This window comes from Boleophthalmus pectinirostris, unplaced genomic scaffold (assembly GCF_026225935.1).
Source record: "Boleophthalmus pectinirostris isolate CB_2022bp ecotype Guang Dong unplaced genomic scaffold, ASM2622593v1 HiC_scaffold_20, whole genome shotgun sequence".
In the NCBI taxonomy this organism is placed as follows: Eukaryota; Metazoa; Chordata; class Actinopteri; order Gobiiformes; family Gobiidae; genus Boleophthalmus; species Boleophthalmus pectinirostris.
In genome coordinates, this window is record NW_026571153.1 from 15,143,892 (window position 1) to 15,164,165 (window position 20,274).

General features: G+C 37.2%; 1 protein-coding gene across 1 annotated transcript in view; it reads right to left on the reverse strand.

Annotated features, from left to right (window-relative positions):
* Positions 1-2,972: 2,972 nt before the first annotated feature.
* Positions 2,973-20,274, reverse strand: part of kcnip4a (potassium voltage-gated channel interacting protein 4a) — a 150,810-nt gene continuing 133,508 nt past the window's right edge. Inside the window, exons 3-8 of the mRNA XM_055156347.1 lie at positions 11,302-11,371; positions 10,054-10,124; positions 7,346-7,453; positions 6,657-6,761; positions 6,517-6,579; positions 2,973-5,991 (exon numbers count right to left, since the gene is read on the reverse strand). Coding sequence (XP_055012322.1) covers positions 5,944-5,991; positions 6,517-6,579; positions 6,657-6,761; positions 7,346-7,453; positions 10,054-10,124; positions 11,302-11,371 — 465 coding nt within the window. The 3' untranslated portion in view covers positions 2,973-5,943. The remainder of the gene's footprint in view (positions 5,992-6,516; positions 6,580-6,656; positions 6,762-7,345; positions 7,454-10,053; positions 10,125-11,301; positions 11,372-20,274) is intronic.

Below are 20,274 nucleotides of genomic sequence, written 5' to 3' on the forward strand. Positions count from 1 at the left end.
TCAGGTGGGGTGAGGGCCGTTCAGCTTGATCATAGTTACCACCTCCACTTTCCAGCACACCTTCTCCACCAACAAGAAGAACCCAGTGTGAACGTGGCTGGAGGTATGTCCAAAAAGTAGCATTTAACATTTTTAGATTAATTGTTCAAGTCAGAAAGAAAAGACACTTGAATAGACCGAGTTGTGTCGTTAGGCAAGACACTTCACCCACATTGCCTAGTTTGAAAGTTGTGTGTGCGTGAATGATTGAGTATTGTTACTCCTACTTGAGTTATATTTAGTATAAAGTAAGTGTATTCAGTTCAAAAACAACAAAAGGTTGAACTTTAATTGTTCTGTTTCTTCTCAGATGATCGGCACCTCGTGTGGCCTAGTGGCCAAAACAACACAATCGTTGCGTATCGACATCTTTGCCAAGGACAGACAGCAAACTTGGCAAGAGGTATTTTACTCTTCTACTGCAAAAGTACTGTTACTTCAAAGTAAATATCACTCAAGTAGGAATAAGTAGCCTATACTCACTCCAAAAATCTACTCTGTGAAGTACAGTTTCTTTAAAATGTGAACCAATTTGTAGTAAAATGTAAAAAGATTAGACAAGGATAAGAGGAATTGAATAGACCAGCACATGTTTTTTGGTTTATACAATGAGGTGATTTAACTTTAATTATTCTGTTTCTTCTCAGTTGATGGCCCCCAGCCTTTGCCTGGAAGAGCCCACGTGGCAGGACGTCGTGGCCCAAACGTCGATAACGTCCACAGGGCGGCAAGAGGTAAAATAGAGATTAACATTCACTCCACATGTGTTTTGTTGAGTAATATTCTTTACTTCAAAATAATTTTACTCAACAAAGCAGTGATCCAAATACTGAAATTAGAGTAAAAAAATATTTGGACAAACTACTACCCCAGCAATTGTAAGCACAACAGTAAATAATCCAATCCACTTGATTTCTATAGCACATGTCATAAATAAACATTTCCAAAGTGCTGCACATAAAGAAAAAAAAAAAAATCTACAAATATAAATAAATTAAAATAAAATCAATAAAACAAATTTCTTTACAATTTTAACCAGTTTGTAGCCAAATGTAAGTAGATTAGACAAGGAAAAGAGGACAGGGACGATCCAGCAGATGATCTTTGGTTTACTATGATGAGATGGTTTAACTTAAATTCTTCTGTTTCTTCTCAGGTGCTGTGAGGGCCGTTCACCTCGACCATAATTATCACCTCCACTTTCCAGCACACCTTCTCCACCAACAACAAGAACCCAGTGTGAACGTGGCTGGAGGTATGTCCAAAAAGTAGCATTTAACATTTTCACATTAATAGTTCAATTCAGAAAGAAAAGACACTTGAATAGACCGAGTTGTGTCGTTAGGCAAGACACTTCACCCACATTGCCTAGTTTGAAAGTGGTGTGTGCTTGAATGATTGAGTATTGTTACTTCAAACTAAATATAACTCAAGTAGGAGTAAGTGTATTCAGTCCAAAAACTAGTGTAAGAAGTACAAGTACTTTAAAATGTTAACCAAGTGTAGTAAAATTAAAGATCAGATGGTTTAACTTGTGTTTTGTTTTTTTTTCTCAGGCAAGGTGATGGAAGTCCAACCTCAGCCAGAACCTCAAAATAACCAAAACCAGCCCAACCAAGGACAGAGAAATGCATGAGGTAAAAAATGTCAAATGTTTTAGTGGCATTTAATGTAAGATGTTTGTAGCTAAATAGTTAAATTCAGAAAGAAAAGTTACTTGAATGGATGTTTTTGATGAGTAATATTATTAGAGGCAACAGCGGCTCAATTCGACCACAAAATACTCATATTTTGTTTGAAGTAACAGTACTAACTGGAGTAGGAGTGAGTGTATTCAGTTCAAAGACCACTCTACAACTACAACAAAGATAAAGACAAAGAGGACAAGAATTGGCCTGCACATGATTCAGGATGGTTTAACTTTCGTTGCTCTGTTTTTCTCAGGTGGCCGACGTCACAATGGTCGGGGAGGAAATCGTCCTGGGCCAGCTGGACCGGGGGGGGGGCACTTGAATAGAGGTATGTCAGAAATGTTTCTTTTAGTAGCATTTAGCAAAACACATTCTGAAAATTGTAACTTAAAAAAATTATTATTGTGTTTCTTCTCAAGTGACTACTGAAGAACCGTGGAGGAACCAATTATCATCCATGAGGAGGGTTGGACTAGGGCCCAGGAGAGATTGGTTGTAATCTTGTATAATAAAGGATTCCATGACCTGAATCTGCACATGCCTTTTTCTATGAATAACTACATTACATAAATGTTTTATTTTAAAAACAAATTATTTGGTGCGTATGCATTGCTGTCCATGTGTATTCAAATAAACATTAATTTATTCTCAAGAGACTGGACTTGTTTCTGAATTTTACAAAATCACAAAGAAAAGCTAAACTGTTGTTTCATGAGGTGTGTTTGGCGATGCCTCATCAAGATCATACATCAATCAAGCTGTACATCACCCAGGACCTTTTCTGTTTGACTTGAAGCATCTGTGATGATATAAAAGTAGAAAGACGAGATGAAGAAAGAGGAGAAATGCTCCTGAGCGGCAGGTCATAAACATGTATCGGACTGCAGTTCCCATCATACGTTTGGGCTTTGGAGTCCATGACGGCGGGTGAAGGCGAAAGAAAGCAACTGCAGCTGCCTGATCTCACCATACATTGCCTTGTTTGTGATGATTATATGTTAGTAACTACCATATCCGCATATGACTTTTTATCTAAAATAGAAATTATAAATTATAATTATTAAAGGCACACAATAATAAAGACAGACACACATTTGGTATTTCTCTTTTTGGAAATAGATACATTACATTTTATAACATGATCAAAAAATAATAAATTAGCAAAATTCTGCCATGTCTTTCACTTATCAGGTCAACATGCATCTTCAAGCTACAATCCTGTGTAGAAAATTGGATGGTAAATTTCGTCCAAGTACTTACCAAATGCCTTCCAATAATAAGTTAATTTAATTATGAAATGTTGTTCTAACAAAATAAAACATTTGCAGCGTGCCCTCCCCTTGATCTCTGTAATCCAATCTGGTCCAGTGAGCGAGGGGATGTCCGTAAGAGGGGCTTTTTACCCAGCATGCCTTGTGTTTGCTCACATTGAGGTCAATCAATGGTTTAATTGCAGACAGCAGGAACCGGTAAAGTGCTGCTGGACTTCTGCCCATAGACCCAGGAGGAGACGGAGAAACAAAGTGTGAAACATGACTATAATACATTAAGTTACATTATAAGGTCACATTTTAGAGTAATTACATTTTAATTAGCCTCAACAAAGATTTCATTCAGAATAAATACATAATTTATTAAGAATGATTTAGGTTTAATAACTTGTTAAAGGTGCACTATGTAATTTTTCTGTTAGGAGGTCCGCCTCAAAGTCGTTTCCGTGGAGATACTGCTTTGCCTTCAGGTTTCACAGTGTTGCATTAAACTCATCTATGATGCATTTATTCAGTTACAGATGTTTTACGGCTCAATACTATGAAAAACATGCATTCCTACAGAAAGTGCGCTCATCTCTCCACAGATCTGGCATGTAACTTGGCTTGGAGGCATTGTGGGCTTGTCTTCATACATAATAAGTGAATGTGAATATATGAAATAGATAAGTTTAATGCCATACTATGGGACCTTGGGGTACAGTTAGATGCCTATAAAACATAAACCATTGTCCATTTATTAGTGCACAAAGTTGGGCTTCAAAATGACACATGTACAATAGTAAGTGGCATGTAATTAACCACATTTTTGTTTTTCAGCACAATGGTATAATTCCGAAATCCCTTGGTGAGGTACTTGGAAGGGGGCGGAGAACTGCTGGTCGCTCCCGAGCTACAGGTTGGAGAGCCCTGTTCTTGACAAAGCGATAACATCTCCATGAAGAGAGGCAGGAGACGGACCATCCACCAGAAAGTTCCACAGTGCACCTTTAAAATCCCAACTCCTAACCCTAATCCTTTAATTAAGCCTCTCTAAGCGTGAATTGTTCCTAATAAACATTTGCTCATTATGAATACAGTATTTGTTCATGTTTCCTTAAGGCTAATTAAGGTGTAGTTATTGTAAAGTGGTACCCATTATTTATATCAACATACAACCTGATAGCATTCAATCTAAAATCTCATATTCACTTTAAGAGGTGAATTCTTATTTAATACTGTACAACTCACAATCCTTTGTACAATGAAGGTAATACCATATAAATAATACCGACACTGCCCCAGTGCTAAAAACTAAGACAAACTCATGTTGTACAAACCCAAGTACAAATAAGAGAGGAGACACTGTAAAAACGATTTAAAATATGAATGAAACGTGTTGCATGGTTATTTTGATGGTGGCAACAAGTTGAAAATTCACAAAGTAACTGAAACCTAAATTGTGTTATGCAGTACAAAAAAGGAAAGAGATCTCTCAAATCTTTGAAAATCCACAAAGTCATATTGTTTGTATGAATGTGTGAATGTCCAGTTGATGGTGGTTGGGACCATATCTCCAGCAGTAAGATTAATGTAAAATCATAACTGCTTTTCACATCATAGTTGATTATTCAGCTTATGCAGCTTGTGTTGCTGCCATAAAAATCATTACATCCTATTTAATTCAATGAATAATTTTGGGACCAAGAAGAAATTTTTACCATGCAAACCTAGTGCTTTAATAACTTACCAAATGTGAGAACACCCTAAAATACAATATTCTACTATAAGAAATTTCATAGCATTTTATTTACATTTTACACAATATCTACCTCACAATTTTTGTATTTGGGTTTGTACTATACCCGGAATGGACAGACTTACAAAATGAACTGAAAAACACTAAAAGCAGCATTTCTTCTGACAAAGACATGGTCGTCCAACATCATACTCACTAAGTTACATGTGTGTGCTTCTGTTGACAAACCAACACTATGGTCCGATTTGACATCAATACAATCTTTGTATTGTCTTAACGTGGTTGGCAAGTAAACATGGACAAAGCTGAAACGTTCTCTCATATAGTTCTTATCTATTATCTATAGTATATACAATTTTAAAATGGTTTCTAAATTCTTTTAAGAGAAAACACAGACCACAATGAGAAAAGGTGAGGAGGACTCTGGAGTTGAGAGCCAGTTTAGACCAGACTAAAATGTGTTCAGCAGGTAGACATTTTTGTATTTATGTTTTGAATGTGGTTAAAATTCACAGTGATTTCAGTTGGCAGCAGAGGTTGGTAGAGTAGCCAAAAATTGTACTAGACTAAGAGTACAGTTATTTAAAAAGTAAAACAATATATATATTCCAATCCGAGAAATAAAAAATCTGCATGAGTACAAATATTTGCAGAAACTATTACCGAAGTGAGTGAGTCCAAGTAACTATTGCGATACAACATCTGATTTTCAAATCAGTGGTGCAAGAAACACCAATTTTCAAATGATTAATAATTGTCAACAGAAAGCTTTAATCACTTATACACAACTGAAGTAAATGTAACAGAGTACTATACCCACCACAGCTTGACAGTAAATTAAAGCAGGTGTAAAGGCTTTAAAAGGTGCTGTACTGAAGCTGGGAAGTTGCTTTACAGAGAAATAGAATCCATCAAAGACCCACAAGAGACAATACAAGTTGATGTAGTTTTTTCATTATCAGTTGGGTGTTTAGGTTCTTCTTTTCACTGTCACGCCTTTCAACTAAATGGCCCTTAACTCCAGAGTGGTCCTGTTGTATTGCCTACTCCTACCTGTGGCCCACTGTAATGAGCTTTAATGGTATTTTCATGGTCAAAAGTCTGCATAGCACACTGTACACAGTTTGAGTCCAAGTCTGTCTCTGGGCCAAGCTAAAGATGAAGTCCTCTCGATCCTCCACAGCCTCCAAAACCCAGCCGAAAGTTAAAGAACATTCTCAAACAGGTGCATCGATCGCATGATATTTTCATCCTGAAAACACAAGAAATCAGAATCAGAAAGCTTCATATAACATTGGTAGCAGATGTGACATATGTAGAGACAACTGCATAATTCCATAATAACAAATCAACCTTGCACTTGTACAGGCTTATTGAAGTCTCTCAAAGCACAACATTGTAGTCTAAAATACTAAGATACTAAGAAATTAACTCAACATTCAGTACTGATAAAGGTGTCACAATGAAGATAAAACATGCTCCTTTTTAGAAACAGAATGCAATTTTCTTTTTGTTTCTTTATGAGATCTCAAACTAGTTCTGATAAAGCTCAAAATGACACTAAAACTGTTCAGGAATTGATACCTGCTCAAAAAATTGGCATCTAGTTTTGGTATTAGTTTTAGTATTGATTAGTATGAGGTTTTAGATAGTGTTGAAAACCCTACTGCAGTCATTATTCATTCACTCCATACTCAGTGGTGGTAAGATACTTGTGTGGCCACAGCTGCCTTGGGCTAGACAGACAAAAGCTCTTTAAATGGACTTCAATACTCACATTTTGGCAGCAGTCAATAAATTCATCTATGGTTACCACTCCATCTTTATTCTTATCCATCTTCTGTGAGAAAACAGAACACTGAAGATTAGAAGCTGATTATGTCTTTCAGATAAAAAGGAATATGTGTCCTCAGTTACCTGAAAGAAAACCTCTACGTGCTGGCGAGGCGTCTCTTCTTTGAGGACGGGGTATGTGCACTTGCCCATCATGTCGTAGATGGCCTTCATAATGTCCAACATCTCCTACAACACCACATCAATACAGATATGCTCAGAGAAGTTCCTAAATAATTAAATAAGTGTTTTGATTAGAGAACAGTTATCTGTTTACTTAGTGCCTCCTTTTAAAGCTAACTTGAATTAACAATTTGTCAGAAAAATCCTTAAAATGATTTTGGACCCAAATACTGTTTCACAAAAATTATTTCAACATTTTATAATAACTACATTTTAATTTCTCTTGATAAAACATGAAGAAAAACTTGGTCGCTGCTGCCAACAAACTTCACCAAATAGAAAAATAATCTAGTGAAAAAGTTTAAAACCCCAGTATGCAACTTGTGCCCCAAAATAAATTAATATAAAATCCTGTTTTTCATTATGGATGTGTTTATTGCATAAACCACCATACGCTTATATCTCCATAAAACAGACTCTTATTTGGCACGGAGAAGCCTTGTTCCCATGCAAATGTTCTGATGGCTCCAATATTCCACAGGATGGCATAAAAAGTACATATTTGCATACATATTTAAAATCTACTAAATTATGGCTTTATTCTATTTCCAGGGAATCACACTGTGATTTTGCCTTCAGAAACGCTGTACCTCTTTAGTGATGTAGCCATCTTTATTGATATCATACAGATTGAAGGCCCAGTTCAGTTTCTCCTGCACAGTGCCCCTCAGAAGAATAGAGAGGCCCATGACGAAATCCTGAATGGACAAAGCACAAAAGTACAAAAATGCAGGAAGTAGCTGTGAGTTCTAAAACAGAATACCTCTGCTTATGTTATCAACTCTGAAAACTATATCAAAAGAGAGAGAGAATTTATACTCAAGGAAAGCCTTTTATATGACACTTTAAACCTTCATGTATTTGTCAAATAATAGTTATTGTGTAATTTGGCCATTGTTAATATTATGAGATACAGAAAAAAAAAAAAAGTATTATTATTAGCAAAATGACATGTGAGCTTTTAGTCATGCTGGAACGCTGTTACCTACTCAAAAACATACCTGGAGTTGTGTTTAACATTATAACATTGCAACATTATAATGTAGATCAGAAAACAGCACAATATGTGTCCTTTGAATACAATTACTGTAACTATGTTTTAATGAAAAGTGCAGTGTAATCCGTCACATGCTTTTTAATTATACATATTTTAACAGACTTCGGCTTTCTCCATATATCAGAAGTGTACTGCAATGGCATTACTCATAACCCTGATAAACCAGGCATGGCTCAAACATCATAAATCTTGATACCTCATTATTCAAATGATTAGGCGACTCATAATCTTTGTGGGCCCCTAGGGAGTCTGCACACTTCACAGTAACAACAAGAGCCCTGGTTTAAAGTAATGACAGCTTTACTGGCCTAATAAGCAAATACGCTCCTTATACATATTTATCGAGTTGATTTATTTGGACTGAGCTTGCAGAGAAATTAAAATGATTGGGGTTACGGATTACATAAGACACTGGCATCATGGCGCCTCAGGGTGGATGAGGGTAGATTAGAAATGTGTTTGATGTGTCATTTTAGATTTACGCAAAATATGGGCACGCAGGGCGACTTTCCCCTAAATATTCTGTACATATGAGACATGGAAATACTGAACCCGTACACAATCCTTTGACATTCAGTGAGTTATATATGAATGAAGTAACCACCAAAATGAATCAAATCAAAATCAATTACATGAAAGAATGAGCAACTGATAATCCAACCGGCTACATGTTTTGATGCGTGCACAGACTTAGAAAACATTTGTGTGTGCATTCATGTAAGATATGTTTAGTTCAAAATCAAAGACTGACAAAGTTCAGACTCTCTGTGGTCTGTGTCTGAGGATGGACTCTCCATGCAACACACACATTTTCAACTCAGAGTATAAATGTAGATCTAGATTATGATAAATGACCACAGCAGATTGATAATGATACATTTTTAGCGCTGGATTTAAAATTAATATAAAATCTTTTCATACTATGTGCTATTTAATATTCTGTACCTGTTTTTTCTCATATATTTGAGCTAAATTTTGTTTTGTCCCTGCACAGATATGCTGCATAAGCATCTTTTCAGGCAGTGTTTCTCAAACTTTTTTTCTGGGGAACCATATTTTAAAAGTCACAAACCTTCACAACCCAAGTCGATAGACATTATTTGTAAATCACAAAATAAAGGTGGATTTGACCATTATTGAACATTAATGAGTATATTTTATTGTTGACTGAGTGTGTCTGTCTCTCTGAAATATATCATAACAATAAAACAGCAATAAAAGGTGTCATATCCAAGTAGCATATTTGGACATTAAATGTAGCCCATTTCTTTTTCTTTTCAACATTCAATTGAACCAGCAATATTGGAACAAAATAGTCAGTAAAATATTTACAAAAAGTTTAGAAATTATACAAAACATGTCTTAAGATTTCAACATTTCTAATGAGATAGGTGGGCCTGTCTGCGTTTTTGTAATGCGTTCCAGCCTGGGGTGCAGGAGGAGAGCGTAACACGCAGATCACCTGAGGGTTGTGACCTAGTCTTTGGGAAACAATGTTTTAAGGTCATTATATGTCCACAGCCTGCTGTCTGCATCAAATTTTATTGTCCGATAATCTGGGAGTATGATTTACAATGCTAGTTGTTAAGTGTACAGTCGCAAAACCTTTCCCTGGTTGGTATGCTTAACCCTCTCAGGCTCAAATTAATTTTTAGTATCAGGAAAAATCTGATATTTGGGGAAAATTATAATATGGGGTAGTAATATACAATCCTGACTTTTTTATCCTTTGTAAACAAAAAAAGTATTTTGCACTTTGGCAGGCCGTTTGCGTGTAGCCATTCTTGCACAGTCTGCATCGTCCACGTTTATCAGCATGGATGGGAAAAAAGGCTCCTGAGTAAAAAAAGCTCATAAAATATGGATGTGGAGTAAGTAGGTAATTGGAATTTAGCTGTTGCAAATCTGCAACACCTGCCTGGAGAGGGTTAAGGTAGGTGGGGAATAACTTTGGGCCACTGGAAACCATTTAAAAAGATCTAGTTTAGTTTTCCTGTTTGTAAGACCATAAAAATCAAGTACAGCACCTTCAAGCAAAGGCAAAACAAGTAGCTACCACATACTTTTACTGACATATGATTGGCTGTGGACCTCTGTAGACCCAAGCATATTATTGACAATTACAAATTATTCATTTGATAAATTCAACAGCACTTACTAAAAAAGAAATCAATTGTTCATAATTAACACGTAACTTGTAATTCCCACAAAAGTCTTGTCTTCAGTGTGAAACCCACTTACCTCAAAACTCACAGATCCGTTGTGGTCTGTGTCAAATGCATTGAACAGGAAGTGTGCATATGTCGACGCATCTATGGGAGAATGAACAGGAGGGGTTAGTTTAAGCACCCATCACACGTACAAACACATAAGAGCACTTTGGAGCATCTTTTACGAGTTCAAAAGACTAAAAAAAAAAATCTTGTTTCATGTAAATGTAGAATGCTGAGAGCTAAGACTTGTACTGCTGTTTCTAAGGCCATTACTTGAACTGCTGCTGAGTCTTTGTACCCTGAGCAGATATCAAAGGTGTTCTAGGCTTGGATGTGTTCATTATAATCAGAGACGCCAAGATGAATCAGCTACTACGTACAGGACCTCTTGTTACTATGGAAAATGTGAAAAAAAAAACAACACTTTATAGCAGTATTTCATTTTACATTTCAAAGAAGACATGAAATGCTTTTGTCTGGTATATAATTATAATCTATGACACACAGGGATCATTATTTTATATTTTAGACATTTTACAGAAGACCTTTTGTGCTTGAGTCTGCTATATAGTTACCGTCTATGACACCCAGGGATCTTTGTGTCATAATCTGCACATTTTAGATCTCAATATTCACGTAAAATGACAGGTCGGCTTACTTTAGCGTTACAAAATTGTAGTGATTGTAGTGCCCAATTGGAGCTGACGTCACCATAAACATCATCACAACAAAGAGGTGTGCCGCTGTCTACATCTCCTATTCGCTTTTTCATTTCCATTTGTACCAAAATGACTATGCAAACTTCTGAATCCTATGGGTATCAGCAATTAAGAAAATAAAACTGGAGAATAAAGTAACTAGAGAGCAGTGGGTGTTTGCTGGTGACAGTGTAAACAGGTATTGATCAGCAATATTGCGTGTGTTATTTTAAATCACAATATTGATATAAAACAACTAAATCCAAAATTGTATATTGTGTATTCTCTCTGATGAAGTATATAACATTCAGTTCTACTTGGAAACAATATTTCCAACTTTATGTCAGCTAAAACATAAACTTTGTTGTAGTAAAATAAAAAATAAGTGCCCATGAATATACTGTAATAAAAATAATAAAAGTTAATTGGGCCATTCTACATAATGTTCATATTCGGTGCTTACGTGCAGGACTTGTACTGTACAAGAGGATGAGAGAAAAACACTGCTGGGAAATGTGATCCACGCAGAGTAGTAAGAGTAGTTAGATGTAATGCGAGCTCCACAACATGATACTAACCTCCTTGTGGGAAGAACTGCGAGTAGATGTCTTTAAAAGTCTCCTCATTGACCACTCCACTGGGACATTCCTGAAACAGAACAAGACAGATTTGAACACTTCCGGACTGAACTTTAAGCCAAGATAAGCAATTCTCAAATGTAATAAAATGTAATAAAGATAATAATAATGTATATGTGCATGTCTTCACTCCCTATACTCTAGCCACAGCTGCCCTGGGGAAGTCTGGGAGAAGCAAGGCTGCCAATCTGAGCCTTGAACTCTCTGACCACCTGTAGTTATACACATGCACGGTGGGTAAAGTGAGCGAGGGCGGTAGGAGCTAGGATCAAACCTCCATTCCCCTTCTAGGTTTGTTTAATCAGGGTATTTCGCACTTGGACCTGATGAATTCCTGATCCAAGTTCTGTTTTCAACATAGTTCATGATTTATTTAAACTCAACAGAAAACATCTTATAACATGCACAGTAAATAATCCTCCAACTATGATACTAAGCCTAGAGATAGTACTGACTAAGCCCCATTCAAGATCTAAAGTTGAGTCCAGTGCTCCTGCCAGGCTGCCCCAGTGGCATTGAAGGATGGGTTAAATGGAGGGGACAGATTTCCCTACAGGGACATTAAAATATACCTACTTATTCCTGTTTAATTCGTATTTGATTGGTTACTGATTACTAAAGAAATTCTTGGCCAACTAAAGACATGCCCTGATGATTGATTAAGTCGACGAAAAAAGGGAATATGGCAAACGTTTCTATGTATCTGACCCAAACTGCACTCACAAGACCACACCTGCACAGGAGGTCATACAAAAAACAACTATTTATGCAAAAAAGGACCAGGAAACAATGGATTGACAGGAAGACGGATTAAACATGTGAATAATTTTACATAGAAATACAAAATAATACCAAATTTTCAGCTAATTCACTCACTAAGGCTACGTTTAGATGATGACGGTATTCAACTTTTCCACTCTGGAGGGTGGTTTCAGATTTTTGCATTTTTAAGCCCCAAAAATGCTGTCACCATCTAAACGAAAGACATTCCAAGAAAATATTTTGTCGTTTTTACTCGCAAGCGTTCTCGTGTAAACAGGCCCTAAAGTTTTTCCATTCTGCTGTTGTCCCATAAACATCCCATTAAATTAAATTATTAATTGACTATTAAATGTCGGTCGACTAAGAAAAGTGTTCTCAAACTTTTTGAGGCTAGGAAGTACTTAATGGTAAGAAAATATGCCCAGGACCCCCATCAGTCCCCATAATCCAATCCAATCCAATTTCTATAGCACATTTCACGAACAAACAGTTTCCAAAGTGCTGCACAAATAAATAATAATAACAATAATAATAAAATGATAAAATAAACACTCAGATTTAATCATACTAGTCTTAAAATATCATATTTTCATTAAATGGTCTATTTTAGAACTTTTTTCACAAATAAACCGCACCAGACTTTAAACGAAACACAACAGTTGGATGGGTCAGTGGGACTTTGTTTGGTGCGTTCATGGAGACTCTGGGCTTTGTTCAGTTGTGACGTGTAGGGAGGGTGCTGTCTGGGACCGCTGGATTGTTGACGTGTTCGCAGTGACTCAGTTGTTCAGTTGTGTCTAGAAGTGGCACATCGCACTCGGTCGTTCCTCGTCGGCGTGGAGTGTTGAGGCTGTGGGTGTTTTCTGCTGCGTGGTTGCTGTCTGCTCTGTGTGTGTTTGCGTGCTCTGCGGGAGGTGCGGGTTTTTTGTAGTTTACTGAAGTCTTGCTGGGACACCAGAGTGGATTCGTGTATAGGGCGCTCTGGAGTAGTTTTTTGATGGGGTTGGAGGCTTAAGAGCGCGCCTAATAGCTCGGAAAATACTGTAATAAAACCAGTAAAATAAAATAAAAGCAAAATCATAGAATAGCAATAGATAAATAAAACCAATAAAATGCATTAAAATAAATAAAATAAATAAGAGAGGATCACACAACTCTTGCAGTGTTAAAAGCCAGAGAATAAAAGTGGGTCTTAAGACGAGGCTTAAAATTCTCCACTTTGGGGGCTGTTTGAACATGGAGGGGCAGAGTGTTCCAATGGTATAATAAAATATATAATTCAAAAGTTCAAACCATGTTCATAACCAGATTTGGATGAAAGATTAATTTTGCGTAGTATTTACTAGTATTTCATTGATGTTGTTGTTTCCATCAAAACATTGTTTGTATGGGACTGTATATCATAAGAAATTGTAGTATTCAATTCAATGTTATGGATTATGAAAACAAACAGACCCAACCTTGAGAACTACTGAACTACGACACCATCACGATCATGATTAATGGACTAAAGCCCTACAACATGGCAATCCTTTTATTCCATTACAATCTTCTGTCATTGTTAAACTCACTAGAGCCACTATATACATGTAAACTTTGCCTCCTTTGTATGAAACTACAGCTTCTATCCGAGTCACCCACCTGTGGCTTTGTATCTATTGAAACACACAGAAAAGACAGTTACGTAAGCCTTGTAGAAAACCTGCTTCTATCAGAGATGCAGAGGATGACCTTGCTCTGAGTCTATGCTGTAATAAAGACAGACACTTTTCATGGCTTCAATTTGTGCCCACTGTAACAGAGAGCCGGGCTGGGGGTCCGTACACTGGCCGGATATTGAGTTCTGCAGTTCAGGAAATGCTTTACCTTTGCTCTATTGCTATCTGCCAAACCAAGAGGATATTTTTCAGCGCACAATATATAAAATGTAATGTGGTTATGGTGGGGGAAAGACCGGACCGTACAGTGTGTGGCTACCAAACTATGTCTTCTATAAAATAAGTCACAAGAAAATAGGAAAGATGGGAGTAACAATGTAATTTTGAACATATTTTGGAAGATGAGTTAAAAAAAAAGTTCAACAACAAAACAATGAAAGTTGCAGGTAAACTTAGACTAAACCTGGACTACACTGACAAGAGGGCCAAAAGACTAACTCAGGACTAAGTCAAGATGAAAGTAGGCTAATATTTGACCAGGTCAACATAAGACAGATTCAATACTTTGTAGTAAAAAAAAAAAAAACTCAGATATTACGCAATACTATAATAACAAGAGCAACTTTGAGCAGGAACTGAAGCTAAAACAGATGGCCTTCTTAGGACTGTCTCGATTTCAGCCGAAAAATAATAATAATAAATACACTGATGTAAAGGTATTTTTTTTAACTTAAAGATGCATTGCGTAACTTTCTTGATTGTTTGCTTAGAATGTTCTGCAGTATGGCATTAAATATATCTATATAACATTTACTTCAATTCATTTTTATTGCTCAAAAAGACCCAGTTAAAAGCCGCATTTTAAGGTCATGGTTATGGTTGAAATCCAGTGTAAAAATTCTAATAATGTGACAATAGTACTTCTAACACTGCTGTAATTTTGCTTCACACAGTGAAAAGCCAAAAGCAGCGTTTGTGGAAAGTCTTGATTCACTTATTAACGTAGAAGACGTTTATTTCTTAATGTATACTGTATTTGTTGGGACATATGACTTTTTTAAGTTAGATTTGATCACAATCCATGCACACTTGTATCTGGAGATAACTAAAGATATCAACTGTCTGAAAATTCATACTTTACCGTGACTGGCTAAATCTAAATTTACTGTGATTAGTTAAATCCCCCAATCACTCATCCAGACACAGAGCATCACAAAAGCTGACTAATAAGATGACTAAATTGGGAATACTGTCTGTGTTTAAGCCGCAAAGAATTTTGGAATGATGATTTTACAAAAAAATGCCAAACATTGCCAAAAAATTTGCCCAATTTAATGTTTTAATACATGTACTATCTCTTGGCCCTAACACAATGATATGATGAACTATTATTCACACAGATCATGGTTTAGTGTTTTAGTGAACTATAATTACAAAAAAGAACTTCCACTTTGCCATATTGTGTGACCTAAAATTGTTTGTGCTCTTTTACATGTTTATCCCCTATATTTCAGAGCGCCAGCTTCTGTGACTATTTCTGCCATTTTGGAGAGAATAGTTTCTGGCACTCAGGGACACAGATTTGGCTTAGGGAAAGTACTCACAAGAAAGACGGCTTTGAGTGAAGAAGTGACAGACTCACTAAAATGATTTTACAGACCATGGCACTACACTGTTTTAACTAATGTGTGTAGGTTTGGTGAGAAGTCCTGCAAGAATTCAAGAACAAAAACAGCTAAACTAAAGGTGCATTGTGTCTATCACCTGCTTGGATATGTCACTGCTCTGCCTGGAATGTTTCACAGTATGACATTAAACAGCTTTACCTTACATTTATTGCTCACCTACAAAAACAAAAACAGGCATTCTGACTGAGCGAGGTCGCCTCACCACAGATCTGACTTATAACTTGGTCGGATTGGTTTCCATGAAGAAAGAACAAAGGTTAAATACTATACTGTGAAGAATTCCAGACAAAGCAATAACATCGCCACAGAAAAAAGCATTTCACAGACCCTCCACCAGAAAAGTTACACAATGCACCTTTAAATTAAAAAGTTTAGAAGCTCTGTAGTAAATAGTAGTAACATCTCCATGAGACAAGCAGGTGGCGGACATACTTTTATGTGTATCTGCTTTTTTAGTTTTTTTGAGTTATTTTGTTAAAACTATAATGACAAAAATGTACATACAGTTGCACAAACAAGACAATTAGCCATGTAAGCTCTGCACAGGAGGCAAAAATGCAAAGTGCCTTGTTAAACAAAAAAAGAAAACATCATGATTCCAATATCTTACTACTACCTCACCTCACAGCATGCATTAGGATAGTCCATGGTTCATTAGAGGTTTGTTTGCTTACAGTACAACTTTGCAGTGACTTGGCTGTCAGCTGTGTACCTTGTGTACGAGTACTGCATGGAGGAGGTAATTAAGCACTTTAAGGAAACAGGGAGGGCTGCTATTTACCCCAGATGGGTAATTAAAACTGTCATTAGTGATAGCACACAAATTAAATATGATATAGGACTGGCTGCGGTCTAAATGATCCACTTCTTATTAGCCATCTGCACAGATTTAAAAGAAAATGAAAAATCTTGTCATCTAACTTTAAATCTGTTAGCATTTTATCATAGTTGCAGAGCGGTGACAGTATTGGCAGGTTTCTGATTGAGAGCGTAGAAAGGCAGTTATACAGTCATCACCTTCTAACGCTGTGCCCCAGAATTCAATTTACAGTTCAGAAAATGTCCGCCTACAGCTTCTGCAAAAGAGAGGAGAGCAAGATGATGCATTCAAACTGTGCTTGCTGAAGTCTTAACTTGTGTAGTTGTAAACTTTGATACAGGGATATTTTGGAATTGCTTTTCGTTTGACGTATTATTTTAACATAGAATTCCAATACCTTAGTTTTTGCAGGGACCAGACCTACAATCAAACCAAGAAAACTTTGCTGAATTCATTAGGAGTTCACTCTAACTTTTCACCACCCGCCTGTTCAAAGAGATTCATTTAATGCTTTGTCTCATAGGATAGCATTAAACCTATCTACAGTTTATTCAGTTACGTGTTTTTACTACCAGAAAATACTCTATTGTGACAGTGAAAGGTCTCACCTCTACACAGATCTGACCTCTAACTTGGCCAGGTGACATAAACTGCTTGTCTTAAAAGAGTTTAAAGAGTTTATTAACATATTGCGGAACCTGCAGTAGGGGACAATCCATCAGAAAAGTTACACAGTTCACTTTTTTACTCTATTACACTCAAGTTATAATGGTAAATAAAAAACAGACCTGGAGTTTTGTTTTGTTCCAGTCACACAAGTTAAACACACAAATCCTGCCATTTACTCTGAGTTCATCTCTCAAACAGAACATTCACTTTGAGTGCCTTGAAGTTAGAAAAGAACTTCATAAAAATGTGACCATTTGCCACCTTGGGAAAATAATAAAGAAAGTGCTCCACTGTGGTCTCCTACAGTGAGCTACCTTTATAAATCAAAAATGCCAGAGAGCTACTAGTTTTAGTGTTTACTAGAAATGGAGTATATTTAAGAGCCACGGTGAGCCTTAAATGAGATATAGTTAGCTGCCTATAAAACATAAACCTTTATCCGTGTATTAGTGTACAAAGTTAGGCATAAAAATAATACATGTACAGTAGTGATAGACATTTCATTGATCAAATTTTACTTATTCAGGACAATACATGTAATTCAGAAATCCCTTGGCGAACTACCTGGAAGGGGGTGAAGAGCTACTGGTAGCTCCCGAGCTATGGAGACCCCTGAACTGCACCTTCACTAGATTGATGCAACTGCATGCAACTGGAATTGCCAAACTACTGAACTGAAGATCAAATTTAAAAGAAAAAGAAAAAAATGAAAACTACCATTACATGACATCACAAGGTGGACATGTAACAGATTAATAATACTGTATTTTCTGGGCTATTAGACGCGCTCGTAAGCCTCCAACCCCATCAAAAAATGACCGAGCGCCCTGCAATCCAGAGCGCCCTATACACGAATCCACTTGGGTGTCTAGCACGACTTCAGTAAATTACAAAGCCGCACCACCCACAGAGCACGCAAACACACACGGAGCAGACAGCGACCAGGCAGCGACCAGGCAGCGAAACACACCCGCAGACACACTCATCACTCCACGCCGATGACGAACGGAACGGAGGAACGAACCGAAAATGCGAGTGCAATGTGCCACTTCTAGACACAACTGAACAACTGAGTCACTGCGAACACGCCAACAATCCAGTGGTCCCAGACAAAACCCTCCCTACACGCCACAACTGAACAAAGCCCAGAGTCACCGTGAACGCTACAACCAAAGTCCGAATGACCCATCGAACTATTGTGTTTCGTTTATAGTCCGGTGCAGTTTATTTGTGAAAAAAGTTTGAAAATAGACGATTTAATGACAGTGCGTCTTATAATCCAGAGCGCCCTATAGTGCGGAAAATACGGTAAATGGTTACCCAAAAATCTGTGAATGAAAGAAAACAGAACTCCAAGTATATTTCTGATGAAGCAACTATAACATGGCTTAAATCTCACAAATCCATTTTGTATTTAAGCAGGAAAGTCATAATTAAGACTTGGTATCAGTGTCAAAAAAATAGATAAAGTTTGCCAGTATCTGTGCTCATAGTGATAGGTCCAATTAAGAGCCTATATGTTTATTTCCATTTTATTTAGCAGAATTGTTTAAAACACAACTGGATTCTCACTTATTGGCATCTTATCCTGTGGGGTAATTAAACCTTTGTCTTCACATGTCACAGATAGAGGGAGCAGTAACCTCGCTGAAAGTCTAATAAAAAGGACAACAAAAGGAATTCAATGAAAGCAATCATTTCTCATTTACCATACATTTATAGTGAAGACATTTGTTTACAGACACGTAAACAAAACCCCCTTTCAGATTTGACGTTTCATTTAGCTGTGCGCCGGTGAATCGCACACAGTCTTATTAGAGCGAGAGGTCACAGAATAGATTTGTGCTCATTGGATTCGCTTGTTGAATTATCTCAACCATGATAAGGAAATCACAAATACAATCTGTGAAATGCACGAGCTCTCAGGCATGAAATTCCTTAGCAGCAACTTGTGAAGCGATGCAGCAATGTTAGGATAGGACCAACCTGCGAGCGGAGGCATTGGTCCTGTCATAATGGGGCAGAAACAGGAAGATGTTAATCTAATGCCTGAGGAGCTGCTCTGCTCTGTGAACAATGAGAAAGTATTACTGTATGTATCATTGCAGGATAGGGTCACTGGGTTTTATGCTATAATGCCACCAGCTGAAATATACAAACAAACAGACTTACGGCCATTAAAGCCATGTTTTCCTTTTAGCCTGCGAACAATGAGAAAGACAAAGTGGCATCAGGTTCCAAGATCTAGAACAAAACCATCAGCTAATACTTATAAACAAGAAAATGATTTCATTTACCAGAATTTCCAGACTATTGAACACACCTGAATATAAGCCTTATCAACTACATGTTAACTCAATTTTAAAACTGTACACATATAGGTGGCACCTGAATATAAGCTGGAGGTGTCCATGTCTTCAAGAACGTTTTCAAGTTCGGGCCGTCTGTTTTTATTGCCTCTGAAAGCTTTTGTCATCTTTTTGCATTGAGTCAGTTCGTCACGCTGTCCGTCGCCAAAGTCTCACCATCGACTCACTGATGCCGAGCTCACATGCAGCAGCTCTATTTCCTTCTCTGACAGCCAGATCAATTGCCTTTATTTTAAAAACTGCATCATCTGCATTTTTTCATGTGTTTTCCATGAGGAGGGTGTGTGCATGAAGCGCAAAATAACTGTTCAAAACACAATCAAACTAGAATCTTCCTCAGCGCATCACCGCCTTCTCTCCCCACGCTCTACTGCGCATGTCTCCTGCAGAAAGAGTCTCTGTCCTGTCTGTATCATGTCAGTATCTTGTTGGATTTCAGCAGATTTCAGACTCTCCCGGGGGCTAGGTTAATTGTATTGATCAGGTATGAGTAGATGTCCAGCTACTGAAGTTTGAGACATTTCTCCTTGTCATTTACACAATCATCTGCATTTAACGCACACGGGAAGCACGAATCCCCCTCACTAATGTTCATTTAGCATCATAACTTATTTTATCACACGGTGATAAACTGTTTAACTAGTGATGTTGTCAGTGCACTAAGAGTTGCAACTTCATGTTAACCCTAGATCCATGCGTGAATCGCACAGACATCGGCGTTTTCTGCACTCAGGCTGTGGGTGCATCCTCTGTGTTGCCAAACCATAGACCGTATATATGAATGGACAATGTGCCAAACAGATAATCCATCCATATATTAGCCACATCGTTGTATAAGCTGCAGGGTTCAAAGTGTGAGAAAAAAGTAGCGGCTTATAGTCTGAAAATTACATACATATTATTTTACTGGGTTCATTTATAGTTGCAGTTAGATAAAAGTTGCATTG